Source organism: Protopterus annectens, chromosome 1.part0, assembly GCF_019279795.1.
Source record: "Protopterus annectens isolate FY-2018-M chromosome 1.part0, PAN1.0, whole genome shotgun sequence".
NCBI lineage: Eukaryota > Metazoa > Chordata > Ceratodontiformes > Protopteridae > Protopterus > Protopterus annectens.
In genome coordinates this window covers 1,175,650,932-1,175,669,500 of record NC_056725.1, presented here as the reverse complement: position 1 = coordinate 1,175,669,500, position 18,569 = coordinate 1,175,650,932, and the positions used below count along the sequence as shown (strand labels likewise).

At 37.8% G+C, this 18,569-nt stretch overlaps 1 protein-coding gene across 4 annotated transcripts in view; it reads left to right on the top strand.

Annotated features, from left to right (window-relative positions):
• Positions 1 to 18,569, top strand: part of LOC122796729 (sine oculis binding protein homolog) — a 1,221,885-nt gene that overhangs the window by 449,303 nt on the left and 754,013 nt on the right. For 3 of the 4 annotated variants that reach the window (XM_044065452.1, XM_044065445.1, XM_044065438.1), the window contains exon 4: positions 14,630 to 14,815. The exons of the other annotated variant lie outside the window; for it this stretch is intronic. In XM_044065452.1, the coding sequence (XP_043921387.1) occupies positions 14,630 to 14,815 (186 nt within the window). The remainder of the gene's footprint in view (positions 1 to 14,629; positions 14,816 to 18,569) is intronic. 4 annotated transcript variants of the gene reach the window in all.

Here is an 18,569-nt window from a genome sequence, read left to right as displayed (position 1 = left end):
TGGCGAGAATACAGAAGGAAGAAGAGCAGCAGAGTGGGGAGATGAAGATAGACAAGGAATCGTATGCTGAGGTGGTGAGAGAAGAGATACTTGGTAAGCAAGTAGAAATGAAAGTTAGAAGAAAAACACTGTTTAAGGTTCAAGTGGAAAAGAAGGAAGATGCTTCAATGGACAGAAACAAGCTATGGGATGAAGTTATTAAGATGCTCAGGATTACACAAATGTAGTAAGAGTGTTTATACATATTAATAAAGAGACTTTTTGTGACATTATTTTCAAGACAGAGCAGATAATAGAAATGTTTATAGAGGGATATGAAAAAAAGAAAAACTGCTTAGCGTGGAACTTGTATGTACTTAAGTGCTCTTTTAGGGAGATTAAGAAAAAAATTAATATTCAGTTCCAAACTGAAGTTGAAAAAGATACTTAAATAAAGCACTTATTAAATCTATGCAATGATGTGCTGAATTTATTGAAAGTATATGATAATAGAGGTTTATGGATGGGGTATGGGATTGCAGTGTGATACTGAAACTGGAAAATGCTTGTATTGTACATATTCCAACTTAAGTGTTATTAATGTTGAAGGAGATAGAGGTTTGGTAAGATATTGAGGATAGCCAAAGACATGCTTCTTGTGTGGAAAAATGGATTATTTAACTAACAAATGTGAAAAAAGAAAATGTTTTATATGTGAGGTTTAGGACACGGTACAAAAGATTGTTATCCTAAATGTCATAAATGTAAAAAAATGGAACATTTGGGGGTGGAGTGTGAAGAAAAAGAAAATTAAATAGTATTAGATATTACAGAGAATGTAATAGAAAAAGGTAATAAGGATAAAGCTATAGAAAAGGATGTAGAAAAGAAAAATATGAAAAAAAAGATAGTAGTAGTACCAATATGGAACAAGTGACTAAAAAAATAAAGTGAAAGATGATTTAAATACAGTAAATATTGGAAGAAGAAGAGTCAAGTTTAAGTGAGAATTGTTGTTTGTCTTTTGGCTTTTCCCAGATAGGGGTCGCCACAGCGGAACTCCGGTCCGCTAATGATTGGCAGTTGGTTTTTATGGTATCTAGTTGCCAGCCCGACACCCAGCCTTCAACAAAGGCACACCCATTCAGCACATGTCTTTCGAACGCCCACTCAACTGTCTGGAGGACATGCAGACTCCACACAGAAGGCACTCCCAACCCAAGCTGAGAATCAGACAGGAGAACCTCTTGCTGTGAGGCAACAACGCTACTGCTGCACCACCGCGGAATGATGCTAAATGGAATATAGTTAGACAAAATAGAAATTCAATTGGAAAAAGAGTGAAAAAAATGAAAAGAGGCACATGGGATATATGCAAATGATCCTTATGAACATCAGGTGTTTCAGCTAATTTGAGATTCTGAACGCCCATGACTTGTTTCATCGTTTTAATGGACAATTTCAGGCCAATAAAGCCAAACCCCACCAGCTGTGGATATGCATATTTCAGCCTTATAACCTCATCAGCAAAGCACAAGCAGAGTATTTGACTAAGCATTAGAAACACAGGGCTGTTATACCCAGCTGATGATCATTATCATTAGGGTCACTGCAAAAATATCCCAAGCAACAAACTAAAACAATGAGTGAGAAGTTCATGGAAAAACCAATCAGTAAAAACAAAATGAAAACTCCAGCAAAGCTAGAACTTCCACTGAGTGAACTTCCAAACCTTTTGTATCAGAGGCACATGGGATATATGCAAATATGCCTTATGAACATCAGGTTATTCAGCTAATTGGCAATTCTGAATGTCCATGACTTGTTTCATCATTTTAGTGGACAATTTCAGGCAAATAAAGCCAAATCCCACTAGCTGTGGATATGCATATTTCAGCCTTGTTATGACCTCATCAGCACAGCACAAGCATAGTATTTGAGTAAGTATTAGAAACACAGGGCTGTTATACCCAGCTGATGTTCATTATCATTAATGTCACTGGAAAAATATCCCAAAACAACAAACTCAAAACAGTGAGTGAGAAGGTCACTGAAAAACCAATCAGTAAAAACAAAATTAAAACTCCGGCAAAGCTAGAACTTCAACTGAGTGACCTCCCAAACCTCTTGTATCAGAGGCACATGGGATATATGCAAATGATCCTTATGAACATCAGGTGATGTTCATCGTGTTACACTGCTACAGTCATTACACTTGGGTTATCCTGCCATCAGTCGGCCTGAGTTCCAAAGTCTTGGTCCGGCGTCTGCTGCTGTCGCTTCTTCCCTGACGTCAGTGCGACAGGGGTATATAAGATGCAGCCAATGCCATTTTCTTCAGTCTTTCTTGCCGCGCGATGCCCGAAACAAAAGCAGTTCGCAAGTGCCGGTCGGCCGACTCCTGAGATTTTCATTCCGAATCCAGAACCGAAGTCTTCTACAAAGCTAAGTACCCGTTGAAACTTTTTCTTGCCTCAGACCGATGTCAGTAAAAGTTAATAACTGTATTTCTTGTGGGAAGCAAATACCTCATAAGGATTTCCATTCTTAGTGTATCCCATGCCTAGGCCCAGACCACAATGTCACTGGTTGTCTGTTTTGTGCTAGGTTTAACAAGTGCACTATTAAATGTCGGTTTGATTTTGCCCGGCATTATTTTGGCAGAAAATTCAATTACACCATGCCATCGGAACTACTGATGACCGGAATACATAAAAAGCGCAAAGACAAGGACAGGCATCCGAGGCCCAAAACTGACGACGAAGCCTCTTCTAGGCCAGTCGCCGGTTCTCCGGTTTTCAGCAAGGCGCCTTCGCAGCCCCTGATGACTGCTTCTTTAGAACCACAGGCCGCCTCTGACTCCCACGTGGAGATGGCTGGGCCTTCGGACGCACAAGATTTTCAGCCTACCCAGACCAACCCTTCAGAGGGATCCGGAGTAGCTGAACAACCCGTAGATTCAGAGGGTGTTTTCATACCTACTCAGTTAACCATTAAATCTTCTGCTAAGTCTAAACCTCCTTTAAAAACAAAGAAACAAATTCAACATTCACCAGGACAGGCCTCCATGCCTAAGAAACAAATGCTCAAAATGGCTGAAGACCTAATCACTCTGATCAGGGGGTCCCATCCCCCTCCTGATAAAAGGCCTAGACAGGATGCAGACTATGACTCATCTGACCAGGTGTCCATCTCTTCAGATTCATCCTCAGACCTAGGATACTCTTTATCCCCTTATGAGGATTCTGATGCTGAGGAATCAATTCCATCAGCCTCTCCGCCTGAGGACTACTCCTTTGGGGAAACCTTACATACCATGAGGGAACATTTCCATTGGGAGAGCCAGGATTACTCAGAATCCAAGAAAAGGCTCAGAGACTTCCTTTTTATTACCTCAACACAGACCTCTTGCTATTCCGCCAGTGTTAGATATTGTGGATGATGTGTATACTGAATCCAGCTTAAATCCTGATTCTTTACCTCCAGCCCCAGTTAAGCCAGACAGATACTACAGAGTCCCTGACTCTCACAAATTTCTTTATAAAAGCCCTGTTGCTGACCCTGAAACTATTTCTCAGGGCCTCAAAGGGGTTAAGGCCTCATCAGCAAAGAATCCAGTCCCCTCTGACAGAGATTCCAGAGCATTAGACAGATGGGGGAATAAAGTATATACATCTGCAACTTTAGCAATGAGGGCCTTAAGTTGCCAGTTTCACATGCTAAAATATCAGCAATATTTGATGTCTCAGTTGAAACAAAAAATGCTTCCAAACTCAGATCTTCCTCATTTTAAGGAAATGCAGGATTTATTGCATGCAGCTGAACAAGTGGGAAAACATATTTTGCAATGTGGTTTTGATTCTTTAGAAGCCTCCTGTAGAGCAGCAGTTACAGTTTCTGTCATTAGAAGACATGCTTGGTTAAAAAAACATATGTTACCAGATCATGTTAAAGCAAAACTATTGGATGCACCTTTGCAGCAGGATGTGTTATTTGGAGTTAAGGCAGGGGGGCACTCATTCTTATCCCCTCTGCAGACAAGCCATGACCTTGTGGAACACAGCTCTAACCTATAAAGTTCATCTGCAAGCACAATTCCTGCCAGGAGAGAAAAACACACTGGCAGACAACTTAAGCAGAAACATCATGGATCCCCACGAATGGGAATTGAATCCACAAATATTCAGAATGATCACACAAAAATGGTGGAGCCCGGACATAGATCTGTTTGCATCCCCAATGAACTGACAGCTACAGAAATTCTGCACAAGGACTTACCACCCACAAGCATGGAAAGTGGATGCCCTCTCATTCAGCTGGAAAAACCTACAAGTATATCCTTTCCCACCACTACCTCTCCTTCCAAAGGTACTCATAAAAGCCAGGCAAGAAGAGCCCAAGATGATCCTGATTGCCCCAGACTGGCCACGCCAGCACTGGTACCCAATCTTAAAGAACTTAGCACAAGGCCCACCCTGGATTTTGCCTCAAATCCCACATCATCTGACTCAGCACAACAATCAGATACTTCACAGCCAGCTAAAGACTTTAAACCTGGCTGCATGGAAGATTCCTTAGTCAAGCAAGCAATGCCTCTCTCCAAAGCTGTTATGGATGTCATTCTGGAGGCCAGAAGGCCTAGCACCAGGAAAGCCTATTCGAATAAATGGAAGAGATTCTATGCCTGGAACCAGGCTCACAGCCTTGACCCTCTTGTCCCAAATATTCCTCAGATACTACAATATTTAACTGAGATGCTGGACAAAGGCCTCTCCTTTTCATCCATCAAGATCCACGCCTCTGCCATCTCTGCTCATTACAACATGGATCCACCAATTTTTTCTAATCCCTTGCTAAAACAGTACCTCAGAGTGGCTAAAAACATAAGACCGCCCCGTAGAGCACCTACTCCAACTTGGGACCTCAACTTTATGTTGGAAAAATTAACTTTACCTCCTTTTGAGCCAGCTAACACAGCAGATTTAAAATATGTCTCTTGGAAAACTGCTCTGCTTCTGGCAATAACATCAGCACGAAGAGTTTCAGATTAACAGGCACTAATGGCAGTGGAACCTTTCATCATTTTCCACCAAGACAGTGTGTCTTTAAGAACAAACCCTACTTTTTTGCCAAAGGTGGTATCAAGTGTGGCTCTAAACAAAACTATTCACTTGCCAACTTTTTATCCAAAACCACAAAATAAAGGGGAGAGACTTCTGCATTCTTTGGACATACACAGGCAGTTACGCTTCTACTTGGACAAAACCAAAGCTTTCAGAAAAACTGAGCAATTGTTGGTAGCATATGCTGCAGGAGCACAGGGAAAAGCCATTTCAAAACAGACTATTTCAAAATGGATAGGACACTGCATACGTTTCTGCTATATACACCATGGGAAACCTGTACCTAACAGCATTAGGTCTCATTCCACCAGGGCAACAGCCACTTCAACTGCCTATCTCAGAGGAGTACCTACCAAGGACATTTTGGAAGCAGCAACTTGGAGTTCTGTGCATACCTTCACCAAGCATTACCATCTGCCTCTATACTCTAAATCCAGAGCTGGCTTTGCCACTGCAGTGCTGCAGGGCCTTATAGCCACCCCTAATGCCTCATAGAACCAGCCACCCTACCTCAGCTTTGGGATTCTACCCAAGTGTAATGACTGCAGCAGTGTAACACGATGAACATAGTACAGTTTTGTACCTACCATAAATGTAGATGTTCGAGTGTATACACTGCTGCAGCCCAGGTTACCCTCCTTCCTTCCCCTCTAACTTGCTGGTACGTACCTATGTCTTCTAACCTTTACTACCTATGGGGAGTATTTGCTGGTAACTGAAAGTTGTTGATTGCTTTTCTTATGTATGTTTTATTAGCAATTTGAATTGCCTACCTTTTTGGGGGCACCTGACATCTGGGGCAAGAAAAACTGCAGACAATGGCGTCAGCTGCATCTTATATACCCCTGTCACACTGACATCAGGGAAGAAGCGACAGCAACCAACACTGGACCTACACTTTGGAACTCAGGCCAACTGGGGAACCGCCTGATGGCAGGATAACCCAAGTGTAATGACTGCAGCAGTGTATACACTCGAACATCTACATTTATGGTCGGTACAAAACTGTACTTTTCAACTAATTGGCAATTCTGAAAGCCCATGACTTGTTTCATCATTTTAATGGACAATTTCAGGCCAATAAAGCCAAACCCGACTAGCTGTGGATATGCTGTTTGGGATATTTTTGCAGTGACCCTAATGATAATGAATGTCAGCTGAGTATAATACCAGCTTTCAAATGCAAACTGAAGAACAGACACCCAATCTATAGCACCAGAGTCCCCTGCAACCATTCCAATGTCCCATTATCTGGTTATTTTGCCCCATTTACCATAAACACTAATGTGCATACTGCTTTACTTCTACAATGATTATTTGGATTTTATATTTGCATTTTATAGCACAATGCACAAACACTAATAGATATCTGCTAAACAAATCCATACTGTCTCACAATGAAAATAGACTTAGCATTAAAAGTTCTCTGCCCTTGAAACTCACATTCATTGAAACAGCATTGAAACCCACACCACATCCAAAGAAAATGTATCTGGCCAGTGGTGGATAAAGATTACCTTTGGGCTGTTTTCAAATCATAGGCCCTTTGCACACAAAACAAGAAGCATAAATGTGTTCTTTGATGCACCTTCCTGACTTTATTAAATTATATTCCTTGTATAATACAGCACACTTATTAGACTTAGAGTACATTTTACATTTATTGTTTGAACATTTTTCCAGTAGGCAATGAAACAAAATGCATGAACCAATAATGACAAAACTGCCCAAATCAGAACATTTCCATCATAAAAGTCTCCTTACACACACACACACACACATATATATATATATATATATATATATATATATATATATATATATATATATATATATAAAATGACAGTAGTGTAAGTCATGGGCATCTTGCACAGCTTCTCAAACTTATTTTCAGTTTCAGTTTTTTTTGCTTGACTTTTGTGTTATCAGACCAACTCAATAGCTGTAAATGCACAACAAAATAAACTAGGTGAACTGAATGTTTTAAGACTTCCAATTTTTAGTCCAAGACCAAGTACTGACAGACCCTCTCCTACATTCGTCCTGAACCATCAAAACTATCATTGTAATCCAGTTGCTGTTAACTGGCCACTCTTGCTTCTCCACTGTCTGCAGTGGAAAAATATGTGTTTTATCTTGAATGCTGGAAAATGTACTGTACTTGTTTAAAAATATTTTTCTTATAATGCAGCACAGAACATAATAATTATGATTTTCTGTTCCTGAATTTGGGTTAATTATATTTTTGCTCTTTCCACTGAGGCACAAATGCCCTTGTGCATGACATTTTCTCACTTCTGTTGTATCTGTAGCTGCTCCCTTGACTTGTTACACCTACCCCCTTTAAAAGTACAACAACACAGAAAAGTATCAGCAATGCATTTACATAGTGTGGGAGTAGAACCCACAACCTTCTCCATCAAAAGCAAGTATTTAACCTGTTCTGCTATTAATGCAAGCAGACTCAGCATAAGCAACACTAAACTTCTCTTCCCCTGAAGCTCTCAGCTCCTTGTAAAATCCACTCGGCACTCAACCGTATCTCTCAGTTTTGCAGCACAAGAAATCTGGAAAAAGACAAAATGTATTGGGGGGGGGACAAAAGGCCAAAAACAGGGACACATTTTAAATATTGCTTGTATAATTTTGGAAAGTTGCTAGAATAAAATGCTGTGTTACCACCATGAGTTTCACTGCCAAGTCTTGAACCCAAGACCCTGTGCACTACACTCAGAGCAACATACAACTATGCCAAATCAGCAGTTTCCTGAAAGACAGGAAGACTGAAACTTAAATGGCTATCATTTAGTGAATTCAGCTCTCACTTTTCACCATAGCTCTCAACCTCTTAGCACAAAAGAAAACTGGACAAAGCCAATAATGGGGGAATACAGCCCTAAAAATAGGAAGAAATTTCAAATACTGATCGTATAAACTTAGAAAATTGCCAGAATAAAAGGTTTTGTGTTACCATTTATTTTCTGAAGAATATTAAGTCTGAAATGTAAATGCCTGTCATTATTTAGTGAATTAAATCCTTCGCTGATTTGCCACAAAAAACACAGATTTTATGAGGAACAGAACAAAAATATGAGACATAAATCTGGAAGTGGTGGTGGGTAGGGACTTTAGGCTCTTATTACCTGTACCAAGGTACAAGGTTTGAGCCTGAGTACCTCTAGCCACCAGGTATATTCACCTGGGGCATCACAAACACACACACACACGAAAAACGTTCAAGCAGCTAAACATTCTGTTCTCAGAATCTGCAGCAGCTGTCCACTCTAACCTTGCGGCTTGTTCTGTTCACGTTGCAGCTTAGGAAAACTTAACTCTGCGGGCTGCAGCAATTGTTCAGTACCATTCACCTTGCAGTTTTATTCTGCCATTAACAGTTCCATCCCCTCGCGGCAGGCAAGACATGAATGCAAAACTTCAAATAAAATAACCGGGAAATTCAGAAATGAAGGGGTGCCACTTGGAAATCATGGCACCCCATTATTTGGACCCCAAAACTGTGTAAAAACCAAGTAATTTGGCACAGTTGGGAGGTAGGGTATCAGGCAAGGATGCCCATTGAGTGGTACATTATTCACACTAGTAATGAATGTAATATCAATATACATGAATAAGGAGATGGATGCTAATAGTTATATTTCTAAGGAAAGGATAAAAATGGCCATTGTTGAATTATGCAGATGACATCATTACAACTAAAAATGAAGTTAGTATGAATGTATTAATAAAGCAGTTACACGAAGATATTAATGTGCTTGGGATTATATTAAATAAAGATAAAAGTCAAGGCTTACGTTTTGAATGAAAGCTTGGTGGAGTTGAATTTAATAAAGAAAAAAATTAAGATCCTTGGAATAAACTTTGGGAAGCAAGAAATTATGAATTCTCTATGGAAAAAGAACATAGAGGAATTTTAAAAATGTGTGTGGTTTGGATGTCTTTTAGGCTTTCCTTTAAAAAGAAAGTATATTTAATAAATTCAGTTCTGTTAACAAAGATTACTAGTGTCTTTAGTACTCCTTTAAATTTAGAGAAGGATGTATACAATATATTTGCCTTTATATGGGGATCAAGGTTAAACCCCATGAAAAGAGGGGTATTGTATGTGCATAGTGAAAAGGGCTGCGGTGGTGGTGCTGCGGTAGCGTTGTTGCCTCACAGTAAGACGTCCTGTTTGATTCTCAACTAGAGCGTCTTCTGTGTGGAGACATGTGTAAATGGGCGTACCTTCGTTGAAGGTTGTGCATCAGAGCTGGCAACTCGGCATGTAAAAATCTACTGCCAATCATTAGCAGACAGTTCTGCTGTGGCGACCCCTAACCGGGAAAAGCCAAAAGACACAACATAATGTATATATCTTCCTTAAATTTATACACAGTATTGAAGTGTTTAAAATGTAATGAGGATAAATTAGTAATGAAAATATTAAGTGTGAAGTATAAAATGGAATGGTTGACTTTTTTTAGTTCTAAAAAAAGGAGCTGTTATAATAAAGAAATGGAAAAGTATCAAGATAAAATTATTTTGTGGAAAATTAATGTGAAAGAAATTGAAAATGATAGAAAGTAGAAAGATTATGGAAAATTATTACAGGATATATCCTTGGAAGGAATTAAATGCTGAGACAAGGAATGCTAGTGCTGCAGGAATGAAGAGATATAAAAACATATAGAAGGTCAAAATGTACTATGGAGATTGTCTATACAAAAGCTACCAGTGAAGGCAAATATGCCGTATCAAAATATAAAAGACAGAGTCAATTGTACTGTGGTGAATTTGAAACACATCAACATGTTTTTATACAATGTAAAAGGGTAAAAATGTTATAGGCAAATATGTGAATGATTTTAAAGACATAAGTAGTTTACCAAAACAACCAGTAAAAGGCTTTGTAACTCAACCGTATTCGCACTACTAATAATAAAACAAAACGATCTAAAATAAATAAACTTTAATCATACACTGGTAAAAAAACTGGTAAGTGCTTTCATTCTCAAGACCATAGAACTTCATCAGACCAAGTTACACCAGACCACAAGTGCATTATATATGTTTTAAAACAGTCACATGACATCTTTCCAGCCACATGACTCAACAATACCTAATGTTTTAACCCTTCCTTTTTTAAAACAATTTTGAAATTCTCCCTATCATTCATACCAGGAGCATTACATGCATTTAATGTAATCTGCCAACAATATTCTTTCCAATCCAAATCATCTTCCGCATCCAGCCTTTTACTATAATTTAACACCTGATCTATAACTGAAAAGTGAAAACTCAGTTCACTACTACCCTTATGTTTTTGTACAACATGTTTAGCCAAACCATTGCTCATATCCTGTATCCCTATTGCTCTCTTATGCGCCTACATTCTTTTGCAGAACTCTCTAGTAGTTATTCCTATGTAAAACCCTGGACATAAATCACATAGAGCAATGTAAACTACAAATCTGGATCTACAATTAAAACTAGAATTTAAATGAATTTAAATTATCCCATACAGTGGATTAAAGAAATATAAAGCAGATTATTATTAATAATTGGAGATTTCTTACTATTTTTGAAGAACTGAAAGAAGTTATAGGTAAGAAGCCTCAGTTGTATCCAAAAGGGGGAAAATTTGAAGGAATATTTCTATAAAAATAATGAAGTTTTAGATGTAAATAAAGGGATGACAAAATGTAGGAGTTGTAAGTTTTGTTCCCTAGTATTGGAAGGTCAAGAAGTATATATAGAGGCTAGGAATTATACAATTCATTTAAATTCTAGTTTTAATTGTAGATCCAAATTTGTAGTTTACATTGCTCTATCTGATTTATGTCCAGGGTTTTATATAGGAAGAACTACTAGAGAGTTCTGCAAATGAATGTATGAGCATAAGACAGTGATAGGGATACAGGATATGAGCAATGGTTTGGCTAAACATGTTGTACAAAAACATAAGGGTAGTAGTGAACTGAGGTTTTCACTTTTCAGTTATAGATCAGGTGTTTGGCTAAACATGTTGTACAAAAACATAAGGGTAGTAGTGAAGTGAGTTTTCACTTTTCAGTTATAGATTAGGTGTTAAATTATAGTAAAAGGCTAGATGCGGAAGATGATTTGGATTGGAAAGAATATTGTTGGCAGATTAGATTAAATGCATGCAATGCTCCTGGTATGAATGATAGGAAGAGTTTCAAAATTGTTTTAAAAAAGAAAGGATTAATACATTAGGAATTGTTGAGTCATGTGGCTGGAAAGATGTCATGTGACTGTTTTAAAACATATATAATGTGCTTGTGGTCTGGTGTAACTTGGTTTAATGAAGTACCATGGTCTTGGGAATGAAAGTGCTTACCAGTTTTTTTACCAGTGTATGATTAAAGTTTATTTATTTTAGATTGTTTTGTTTTATTAACAGAAGTAATTTAATTTTGGACATGATTGAGTTTGGTTACTATAGATATCCAAGTAAAAAGAGGAAGAAAATCTCAAAAAAACATTTGCCATGTTATGGCTAATCTGGAATTAGAGGGTTAAGGAAGTAATGCACAATGAAAAATGGGACTTCAGAATTATGTTAAAAAAAAGCTTTTGGTTGTGGAAACTGGAGTGGGGATCATAAAAAGTAATACGTATGTGTTATATATGATGAAGTAAAATGAAAAAGGAAGATGAGATTTATGAATAATATTTATATATATATATATATATATATATATATATATATTGGATTTTGATATATTTATTTTTATATATGCAATTGTCTTCAGTACTGCACTGTAATTGCATGTATGTTGCTATTTTTATTATATATGTAAATTTTTGCATTTTCCATCCTGTAGAGCTTTTCTCCCTGGGCCTCCACTGAAAAAGGACTTGTGTCCAGTTGGACTTTACTGGTAAACAGATTTAAAATAAATAAATAAATAATGGATAAAATATATTGTAAATTGTTGAAAAGATGTATAAAGAATGTAAATAAGTACTAATGTAAATAATTTATGTGATTGTGTAAATACCTATGGATTATGTAAATAAAGAGCTCCTACTCTTTTTGATAGGTGCTGTGGGATCTTTTACATCCACCTGAGCTACCACTAACTCAAGCAGATGGGGCCTCAGTTTAATGTCTTATCTAAGTGATGGCACACTCAGAAGTACAGAGCATCCCACTCTTATGCTGCACTGCAGTGTCAGCAATTGATCCACCTGGAGTGGGAATAGAACCCACAGCATTCTGCACCAAAGGCGAGTGTGCAACCTGTTGCACCACTGACACTGCAGATTATTTGATGCAACATCATTATGCATACATATTGGCTCTGTATGTTTAGTATATTGTATAATGGACATAAATACTTATTCCTCAAGTAGGCAGGTCCATCAGCCTTTGCATTATTACAGCTATATTGGCCTATGAGGCTTATGAAGTTCAATTTTAACCCAAGCATACAGTTCAGAAGAGTTCTTGTAACTAAATGCAAAATGCCAGTTATGGATGAATTATAGACTGCAGGTGGAGAGTCTGGAACTTCAGTTCTGGTTACCCTGAGGAGTTGGCCATCAATGGACTCAAGGCACCATAAATAATGTGAAGTTGTGCCAATATGTGTTATGAACCACTTCACTATGAGGTGACTTTTTCACAGGAAGCCCAAGATTGAATTAATTCTTGAGATAGTCTGACCATTAGGCAAAATATCTATTTACCAGACCAAGTCCAAAAGTGTGTCCACACGTACGTGACTGCATGAATGAAGTGAAAACATTCTAAAATGGCATGACAGAGAGGAAACAGCCTCTAGAACATTGTCTTTAAACCACTCTGCAAGAGCTGACAGTGGTCTTGTGTGCAGTTTTACTTTGCTTTATTATAAGTACAGTCATGTCAGTATTGCAGTGTTTATCCACGTATTCTTTTTATTCTCTGTAAGGACTGTAGTCATTATGAAAATTACATTATCACTGGTTTAACATCTGTATAAGTTGCATTGCTCAACTTGTAAAGTGATAACTAATAGGAGGAGGGTGTCAATTTCAAACTGAAAACTCAAATATAGCTTTCTTATCAGAGCAGATTCAGTGTCCTTTTCTCATGGCAAGAGTGTGTCACTGAAATTGGTTCTGCCTTGTTGTGTTCATTTATAACCTGGTATTTTGTTAATTTGTACTCTATCCCTTTTTTTATTTTTTTTTCTGAGATCATACACATTATATGCAGTGTAGTAATGAAGGTGTAGATATGCCTTTACCATCTAAAAAGGGCCATGCATCTTGGCTATACTTTACAATAACATTGATTTCATGTGTGCTGATTTGTGCATTTGTCTTGCACCCTACCAGAGATCCTTGACAGCTTATACAGTCACTTGATAGCTAAAGCAACATTACATGCTGGAGAATCGTCATTGTATCTGACATCCTTTTGGTTCTATGATATTCATGTCCTGGAATTCAGAATTCTTTGTTCAGAAATAATTTTTTATGAGTTCTAAACAAAACATTATGCTAGTGCTGAAGCAACGAAGAAGCTTCCCTGTCCGATTACAAAAAACTGCTTTTTAGTTTTGAAAAGGAGAACATCAACAAACTAGGAACGGTATCCTAGGCAAACACATTTTGAGCTCTCTGCTCGAGCCTCGTCTTCATCCAGTACTAGTGGCTATGGCTTACTTTGTGGTGAATGCATTCCTGGTCATTTCATATTCTCAATAAATCCATACCTAACACATCACAGCAACAAAATTAATCAGATGATTTCCTGACACATAGCGTACTAGCACTGGGAGAAATTGTAAAAAGGGTATTCCTGAAATAGTTACGTCTTGAGGGACACTGATAAATCAGGCTCATGGACAGTACGCGAGTATGCAAAGCATATGTATTCATCTGTACTGATAAGCACATACCGAGGAGCGTTCACTTCCACAGATCAGCATGAGCTGATGCTGTGAAATGTAAACTGCATCTTTTATTATCTGTGTAATCATTATGGAAAATTATTTTCTGGCCAAAATCCTGCTGAGAAGTAGTAAGCTGACTTCATAATGTGTAGAAGTAATGCTAATGGATAATCATTCACACAGGTTAAACTATACTAAAATGATAAACAACACTTGATAAAGAAGAGCCCTGAACAAAGTTTGAACATTGCATAAAGTAAATGAACATTAAAATTGACAGTTGTAAGATAATGTATTATCGTTAAGCAGTTTATAGCTGGAATACCGTGCAGAAACAGCACTGTGAGACAAGGCTGTGAATATGCATAAGCTCCATTATAGCGATGTAATGGGAAGGAGCAATAACAAATGTTATATATTGTTATATATTAATTAACACGATTTGATTCATAATTACAAAGCATTTACATGTGCATTAATATCAAAGGAGTGATAGCATCAAAAAATTGAGAAGATAATTTTTACTTTAAACCCAAAGTTAAAAAAAAAAATGAGAAAACATAAAGATACTGCATCAGCAAAGTAAAATGTTTTCACATCCCCTCTCTTTAATTTCAGAAAATTCTTTGCCAAAATCCAAAGTATCAGAAGACATGGTAACTTCAACTTCTAACACAAACACAAGCTATACAGGATTCGCTACAGGGAATGGACTTGGAGATGTACCTGCAGGTTCAAAAGAACATGGGAATATGCCTATCATTGTACCTTTAATTTCACCTCCTTTTATGAAACCGCCAGCAGGTAAATGAAATGACTTAAAGATACGTTAATCGTAGTGATATCTGGGGTACTTACTCATGCATCATCACATCATCCATTAATTTTATTTATAGAAGAAATTATCACATGCTCAAACATCCTTAAAGTGAAAGTCTACTAAAATAAAGCTAAAATGAAATCTGTCCATATCTTCATTTTGATTGAAATTAAATTAGGGACTAACCAAAATGTTTATTCTAGCTAAGAAAGCAGTGGTTAAGTTCAGTTTTATTTTAAATGTGTTTAAAGAGAAAAAATGTGCCTTGGTTCTCACTTTGAATTGAAGTTATTTGTGTGTTTTCCCTAGGGGAAATCTAATGCTGGGAGCATTATCATTTGTACTGTTTATGGACCCGAGGTCATTACACAGTTGAGCAGATAGTACATGGCAGTCTGTCTTAGACGTCTGATGTACCTTAAAAGAGGAGTTTGTGTGCCATTAGTACATGTAAACTGCTATCTGAGTAAGAGTATCGCTTCCTTTTGATAGTAAAATTTGAAAACATTATTGCTGCATTCTCAGTCTCTGTTTAATGTGGTCCTAGGGGTGAATCATGGGAACATGAGGATGAGAGGCAATGATACTGGGATTCCAGCAGGAGATGCAATGGTTTATAAGTGCTGTGCTAAGATCTTAGGAGAATCCTGTGTCACTGCCATATCTTTACTGTCATCCTTCACTTTCTGTCCTGCTGTACTGGTTAAGTTTGCATTTCAGTGGGAAAAAATAAAGTGGTGTTGATGCTACTGAGAAAAGAACTAAGTAAAAAAGCAAAAAGAAAGACCAAAGAGTTGCATGTCATGCACAAATGAAGGAAAACTATCCTATTGTTACAACAAATAGCATCCTGTTCACTAATATGCATCTTTTAAAGTTTATGACTACTGTGAAGTTCTATCTTTTTTTCCAGTTATGTGCATTTCTCTGTTCTTGGAAGGAGTTTCATAGTAAAATGACTTATGCTGAGACTGCCCTGAAGATCTTAACACATTCTGTCGTGCACCTTCACTTTCTGATTCCTCATAGCTATTTTCTACTTTTGCCAGATTTCTACATCCATAGCACCACTTAATCAGCTGTGTTGTTTTTTTTTTTCTTATGGGCTGCTATTGGATATTCATTACCCAAAGATGCACACTGGATACTTTGATGCTGACCAGAGGCCCAGTGACTGAAGCTGGTGCTCTGCCCAGCACCATAACTGTACCTTGTCTTTTAAAACCTGAAGCTGCTTTACTACATTACTATTCCCTAACCCATCTTTGGTAACTGTTTTGCAGCTGTGTCGCTAAGGCAACTAATGAGATGTCTTCTATGTCTTCCATTAAAATGAGAACACACTTATGTCAGATAGAAAAGTTAACAAGCTTCAAAACTACCTAGATCAAAATGGGAAGCAAATGTTATTATGCTTTCCTGTATAAAAAAAAACAAAAAACAAAACAAGTCCTTTGACTACTACATCAGCATTATTTTCAGGGATGAATTGTCCTTTTAACTATATTAAATCAAGAATGACATAGGAAACCTCCAGATACTGGCCCCAACCCAGTTTGATTTTGTCAAGGGCAAGTCATGCCTACTCAGTCTGGTGAACTTCTTTGAGATGGTGAGGCAATAGATAAGGGCAAAACAGTTCACACTGCCTGACTTGACCTGGTCAAGGGATTTGACATAATACCCACTTGGGCATTGTTGACAAACTATAGAAATTAGGTGTAAACCCTTATGTCACCCAGTGAATAGCTAGCTGACACACATAAAGGACTTTTAAAGTTAGAATTGGGGAGTCCGCCTCTACAAAGAGGCCAGACACAAACGGTGTCCCTCAGGGATTGGACCTGGCACCACTCCTTTTTGGTATTTACTTCTCTGAAGTCAAGGCCAATGTCACTGGCTGATGGATGACTAAATGTGCAGATGACTGCAAATTAGGAGGAGTCATAGAACCCTCCACCAACACAAATGTTCTCCAGAAGGAGTTGACAAAGACAATTAAGTGGTGTCAGAGCAATGGACTAAAACTAAATGCCAAGAAATGCATAAAAGTATCCTGTGTAAAGCCATCCATCCCTGGTAACTGTCATATTGACACACCTGTAAGAGTTGACCCTGTAGTCAGGGGCTTGGGGATACATATAGACTGTAGTCTAGCCTTTGACCATTATACCTCTATAGGTATTCTTTGTTGTGGAACTTATAAACAAAGATACGGCATCTAGTTTCAAGGAGGTCATTGTTCCACTGTATTTGTCATTCATCAGACCTATCATTGCGTGCAGTACCCCCTTTGGTATGCAATAAACCAGTCATATCCAGTAAATGGAATGTCCACAGAAGTTCCTCAATAAAAGAATATAGGGAGTAAGTAACATGTCTTATGCAGACTGCCTCAAGGCACTATCCCTGTATTCTGTCTCCTACAGGCAGTCAAGGGGAGATGTATGCCTGGCATACAAGGCATTGTCAGACTCCACCCTGATAGACCTCCTGTATATCCACAAAAGAAACAGCACCAGAATTACCCATTCTAAAGACTTAAACCTTGCCTGTGATATAAGTAGGACCTGCTGGAGAGACAGGTATGTATCCCAGAGACGACTACTTCTCTGGAACAGACTCCCTATCCTTGTAAAGCAGAGTTCCTCCCTAACTCAATTCAAGTCCAACTTGGCCAATTGGATAAAGAACAGGAAGTTCATCCCTGGTTTGACACTTGTGTCTGTAATGGACACAGACAGCTTGTAAATGGTTCATTTCCTAGGCCACTGCTTGTAAATGTTTCATCTCCCAAGTCTCCTACTTACACATATCAAGGATATGAGAACTTGTCAGAGATTTGATCTGTGTGGCTAAGCTTAAAAATGCCCTTGTGGTTGTTAGCAGCCCAAAGGTGTGTACTAGGCTAACAGCATTAACATTTTTTTTATCAGAAAGGCAACATTTTTTTATCAGAAAGACAACATTTGCCATATGTATAGGTGTAAACCCAAATCATGATTTAGTGATACTGATGGCAGGATCTTTGATGGTTTAATAGTTTGAAGAATTACCATTGGAAGATAGTGTAATTGATTCAAACGTTAGTCAAGTCAGACATTAGAAAGAATAAAGTTAAATTGAAAAGGACATAAAGGGAAGGCTGCAGGAAATAAATGCTTAGCATAGTAGGTTTGTAACAGAGATGCTGAACTGAGTTTCATATATTGAGCTCAAACTGAATACAGGGATGAAAGAGTAAACACACTTCAGCAGTGTTCAGGTGTAGTAGAAGCTACAGTGATGACAAAAATATAGTCTAAAATAGTTGCTGGATGCAAGCCATATGCTTGTAAACCATGTACTATAATGTACCTTTAATGTTTGCATTATAATTATGTAGCTTATTCAGGATGTTATTTATTTCTGAGCATTTTAATCATAGTCTTTTGTGGCTTTTTGTCTGGTATTCAAAATATTACATATCTGTGATGATATAATGTTGTTTTATCCTTTGTGACACTTTACTGAGCACATCCCTTCATGAAGGGGATAATGGGTAATGAATTATGAACTGAGCTGGGTTGATGTCATGCCTTGGGTTGTTGAATAAAAATACAGTCCAAGTTCTTTCTGTAAGAAAATCGAAAAGCAGAGATGGACAGTCTTACAATAAAGTCCTTATGCAAAATAATTCCAAGTTAGCTCAGCTTGTAAAGTTAATTGCATGAAACACTGTTGTAATGTGGAAACTTG